We start from the raw sequence: 5,628 nt of genomic DNA, 5'->3' as shown, positions 1-5,628 counted from the left end.
AGGTTACTGATGAGGCCATCCCTGTGTACTTAGCTACCTTTAGCCAGCATATTGTGTAAAGGTGCCCATACACCTTGCAATTATCGTTCTGAAATCGAACACGATCGGGTTTTCATATGATAATCGATCAGTTGATGGGAAGTGAACAATCACAATTACTGTACTCCTGGCTTTCCTCGATCGGTCAGGCTGGAAAACTTTTCGAATCGTACAAAAATCGATGGATTAGTGCCGTTTTCGTACTGAAAAAACACTGCTCACGCAAACAAAAATCCGCTCTTCGATCAGTTAGCTAGTATTGCTAACGAACGATAATCGAAATCAACATTGGTCTGTGCATGATGGGGTATTCGGGTGGAAATTGAACGACGGCTCGATGAGGACACAAAAGGAAATCTAATGATAATCACAAGGTATATGGCCGGCTTAGGCTACATTCACACAGGCAGGGCTGTTCCGAAGGTATTTGCCACCTGAGGCAATGTGCGGTCGTTCCAGGGTGGCGGGGGTGCTGTCCTGGCAGGGAATGGTCACTGGGTGGGGGGAGAAGTGCGCGATTTTGCTGAGTTGTCGTTCAGAAAGGGGACGGACACCGGACCGCGCTGTCATCGGCTCTGTCCGGCGTCCTGACCAGCTCAATGACGTCACCGGTTGCCAGGAGCTCGGCAGGACACAAGCAAAAGCGTCCCATCCAGCTCCTGGCAACCGGCGACATCAGTGAGCTGAATATAACCTAGGATACTGTGGCCGCCCCACAATGAGATGCCGCCTGAGGTAACCGCCTCAGTCTGCGTCATTATACGAACGGCCTCGCACAAAGGCTTCCTGCGTTTGGTTTATTTATACAGGAAACTTTATATGGGAAGTATAAGAAGCTTTTTGCTTCCCAGATAAAAGTGCATTTAAATGTACTTCTATTTACATGCATTTAAACACGTTCAGAGCATCTAATCTTCCCCTGAATGCACAGATTGCTTTTTTTTATCTGAACGCAGCAAAGCTAAATGCAACTAAACGCAGGTAAACAGTGTGAATTATACCAATGTAAATTATTCCATGCATTTGTATGCCTTCAGAAATGTCCTAAAAATGCATATAAACGCATGTGTTATTGCCAATGTGAATGAGGCCTTAGGAAGGTAAAGAAGTTCACATCTAATTTTAAGGGGCCCATTCACTAACCACATTACAATGATCAGTTTTAGTGTGTGGGCTAGAGTCCGCAGTGTGCCAGCAGCGGCACTGTTTACCTTTTTTTTTTTTTATCTTATAGAACTGACATTCAAAGTGATATTTCATTGCTATGCACTGCAGAGAAGCTGCGGTGCAAAAATTGACAGGGACTTCAGGCGACCTCTGGCGCGCTGCGGAAAAAATGCAGCATGCCTTCATTTTTCCACATTGCACTGCTACCCACCTGAAGACAGCATTGCAGTGTGAACTTGAGGTGACTGGCATTGATCGAGTGCAGAAAAACGCCAATCATTGCACATAGTGTGAAAAGGCCCTAAAGGTTTTTCTTAAAGGAGAACTATGAGGTGAGTGATTTTCACTCAACCTCAAAGAACCGACGTGTGACAAAGAGACTGTCACAGGTCGGCTCTATTGATCGGGAAGTGAACAGAAACATGCAGCCGATACACTTACTTCCCGATTGTCTCCCTGCAGAGAGAAGTGACTGTCAGTCACCACTCCCCACAGGGATTCCCCTTCTCCCCTCTCTGATCCTCCAGCGCGGAGGAATGTGAATGACACCATTTCTGAGCCTGATGAAGGGGACCCCCTGAGGCCCCGAAGGCGCTTGCATTGAATGGCAATGTGCCATTAAAAATGGATCATTGATTTACTACTACGGTGTGCTGGTGACATTAATTTCTTCTTCTGTGGTATACACGGTGCCTTCCGTGGTCACCACAAGCACCCACCCGTTTGGGTTCTCTCCGGTAAGGAGTGCAGCAAGACCTCTAGTTCCTAAAATACTGAGCTTTGGGTCACGGGAAGCGGCTAGTATATGTCCTCTTGTGACCCTAAAGAGAACTATGGGGAAAAACACTTACACCATAGTTCTCTTTTAAACATATTAAGTGGATATTGAATTGTAAGGCCGAAAATCGGAAGGACAAATTCTCTTTAGGCCTCATTCACACGCGTATATTACCATATGCTGCATATGCAAATAAATGGCTCCATACACATAGCTGCGTATGGAGCCGTATATTTGCGTGGTGTAAAATACGCAAAAACAGAATGGAACCAAGATGCGTCCGGGCAACGTATTTATGCGCATATACGCACATACAGTTCATTAACATTTCTATTACGAATGATGTATTGTGGGATTGCAAATAGTGCACGCATATACGCTTGTATATACATGCATATGTACAAGCGTATATACGCAATATACAATTTTGCTCTTGCGTTGCGTGTGAATGAGGCCTTATACAGCGTAATAAACTCAGCCAGAGATCCCGGGTTCCACCACGTTGATGCAGCCCACACCATTACCACCAGCATCTGAGTATGCAGTGCAATTATTCTATTTGCTGACCACAGAGAAGGTGCGTGGACACCACTGCCGCTGTTGCCACATGTCAGCCCATACATTTCCGCACATGCAACAAAGAAGCTCATGCACTTAGCTTTTTTTAACCACGTTTGTGAATATTTGATACACGTCCACGCACTTGAAACAATGGCCAGCGCAGCCCAATGCGTCTGGTGTGAATGGACCAGGGTTGTCCCTATAGGTGTCGCCACCTGCGGCAATGTCGTTGGGGGCAATGGGGGGGTTAGTTCTGACAGTGAACATTTGTGGTGCTGAGGTGAGTTTAGTGTTTGTGGGGGTGGAGGACCGCACTGTCAGCGGCTCTGGGTGGCATCCCCAGGGACACCAACCTGAAAAAAGCAATTTCAGGGAGGTGCCCTTCTCATTTCAGGGAGGTGAAGAGAGCACCCCCCTGAAATGATGGCAGATAGCACAGGAGGCAATAGCTTCTGTGCTATCTGCTGTTTTTTATCTAGTATTCTGACAGCTGCTGCCGTCAAAATAATAATAATTAAAAAAAAAACACCAGCATAGGAATTCATAGCTAGATTGCTATTTCAATTTGCAATATCCAATAGCAAGCTGGCTATTGCACCCACCCTCTGCTGTTGTCAATCACAAGAGGACCTGATGGAGAACTTCAGTCCCCAGCAGCAGTGGGCGGGTGCAATAGCTAGTCTGCTATTGCAAAGTGAAATAGCCAATAGCAATCTAGCTATGCATTTCTATGCTGGTTTTTTTTTTTCTGTGACAGCGGCAGACAGCCCGATGTCAGGGGGAAAAAAAAAAATTGCAGCGAAAGGTTTACTCTGCTACATCAAGCAGAGTAAACCTTTCCAGGAGAAAATGTTTCTAATAGCGGGGGACAACCAGAGCGTCCAGGAGAGTTGGACTGTTTACATCCCATCCAAGTTTACTGACATCACCAGTTGCCAGGATCTCGGCATTATGTAAACCAGAGCATCCCATCTAGCTCTTGGGAGCTGGACAGGAAACTGCACAGAGCATCACAGGTTGCTAAGAGCACCCGATGATGTGCTGTCTGAACTATAGGGAAGGTCCTGTTCACAACCATTTGTCAGCACTATCTCCATAGAACATGGCTTTACGTCTCAAAAGATAGTACACAGTGAAGTTGGGCTGAACAACCGAGTCATGCCAAGCCAAGCTGCATCTAGTTCAGTGCTATAGGATCCTGCAGTACCAGGCGCAGCTGGAGTGGGTAGCCACCCCTCGTGTTCTTCTGCCGCCATCTTTACTGAGGGCACAAACTCCACTTACCGCCGCCCCGACCGAAAACGGCAGCGGGGTTCCCAACTCCGACCCCGCCCAGAGAAAATATGTATATTTCCCTTGAATTGGAGAAGTTTAACTGCTTCCAAAGCACGATAACCGTCACCGGACGGCGAGAATAAACACATGGTTTCTGCACAGTCGGCGACTTCCTATGATGCTTAAGGTATGGCAGACACGGTGTAGGTGAGTTGGAGTGCGGTTGAGGCAGGACGGTAAATGAATGGTTGGGTTTGCCCTCATAAAGCATGGCAGCCATGTTGTTCCTGTCACGTGACAGTGGTAGCTGTGCCTGTGTGTGCACGCTGAGCCGCACTCCATCCCGGTCATGTATGCGGCACGCCTGTGTGTGTACACCTTCCGCAGGTACCTTTACACTGCATGATTATTCTGTCTCCAATCATTGTACAGCCAGGGGGGAACTACAAGAACCAGCATTACCTCAGCCATGTGTATGATGCTGACACATGGAGATGGAAATGTTGCTCTCCTGTCACATCTCTGACCCTGATGACACAAAGGGATGCAGCGGTGCTACTCATTGTCAGCAATGGCCTTGTATTGTGATAAGTATAGATGTATCAGCTCTGTCATCCATTTCATAGAAGCAATGCTTGTGTATTTCTGCTGCTGAATCCTACCAAGAGGCATGCAGCCTGTCATTGCTGACCTCTCCTAAAAATGCTATTCTCCTGGCTGTTGTGACACCTTAATAAAAGAAATACATGTGCATTTGTTAAAAGACTGCAGAGCATTGCAACCACGATCAGTGCAGTGCACAGGCTTTTGCATTGTTTACATTCCAGCATGCACGGCTTTATTTTCAACCGCAATGCACAGTAACGTGGTACTGCGTGTTGCAGTGCGGCTGAGTGCATTGCAGCCGGGAGGTGCGATTGGGGTGTTTGACCGGTTCCAAAGAGGTCTCCACCGCACTCTTTACTGGTATGTCCCTTTTTAAAGTGGGTGCTGCAGTGATAGTGGATGGTGCCACTTCAAATCCACCTAGTAAAATATATCACCAGAACACCAAAGTAAAATCTTCAACGAGCGGTCATTTTATTGATGTACACACATCTCGTCATAAAGCAACGTTTCGCGGTCACTCATCATGCCTGATGAAGGGATCCTGAGTGGCCCCGGAACGTTACTTTGTGACGAGATGTGTGTACAGCAATAAAGTGGCCACTCGTTGAAGATTTTACTTTGGTGTGCTGATGATATTCTTTACTACTTGGGGTGTTAGACCGCTCCCTTCAGTCTCTCTCCCCCTCCGCTACTGTGGTCTAAGGACTTGTAAGTCATCACGTTCCATACAGTGTATAGAACGTGAGGACACGGAAGGACATTTCATCACTGGAGCGGAGGAGGCAGGCTGCAAGGACCAGTGTAGGACCGCAGTTCGGGTGAAAATAATTTTTTTATTTTATCTCCCTAGACAAAATGAGTAGGGGGTAGCCCCACTTCACTGGTTAAGATTTTATTTGCCCGGAGTTCTGCTTGAGGGCCCAGTCAAACTGTATCCAGTGCGTTCTGGCATGGTCCGAACCCGAAACGCACTGGATTGCATAGTTCAGGCTGGGCCACGTTCTGCGTTGGGAGGGGGCGTGGTGGTGCCATTCATGTCAATTGCACTGCAGGCATGCCGCCCTGACGGGAACGCAAGATGCAAGAATGCCCTCCGTTCTGGTGCAGTGCAATCGGAAAAAAATAGTGCATGCAGCATCTTTTCCGATCACACTGCACCAGAACAGGGGGCATTCCTGAGCTCGCGTTCCGGTGCCGGG

At 47.5% G+C, this 5,628-nt stretch overlaps 1 protein-coding gene across 1 annotated transcript in view; it reads left to right on the top strand.

Annotated features, from left to right (window-relative positions):
• Positions 1 to 4,136: 4,136 nt before the first annotated feature.
• Positions 4,137 to 5,628, top strand: part of NLN (neurolysin) — a 51,221-nt gene continuing 49,729 nt past the window's right edge. The window contains exon 1 of the mRNA XM_018569139.1: positions 4,137 to 4,207. Within this exon, the coding sequence (XP_018424641.1) occupies positions 4,170 to 4,207 (38 nt within the window). The 5' untranslated portion in view covers positions 4,137 to 4,169. The remainder of the gene's footprint in view (positions 4,208 to 5,628) is intronic.

The sequence above is a fragment of the Nanorana parkeri genome, unplaced genomic scaffold (assembly GCF_000935625.1).
Source record: "Nanorana parkeri isolate BGI_ZX_2015 unplaced genomic scaffold, ASM93562v1 scaffold34, whole genome shotgun sequence".
NCBI lineage: Eukaryota > Metazoa > Chordata > Amphibia > Anura > Dicroglossidae > Nanorana > Nanorana parkeri.
The sequence above is the reverse complement of the archived record's forward strand: the minus strand, read 5'-3'. Positions and strand labels throughout refer to the sequence as shown.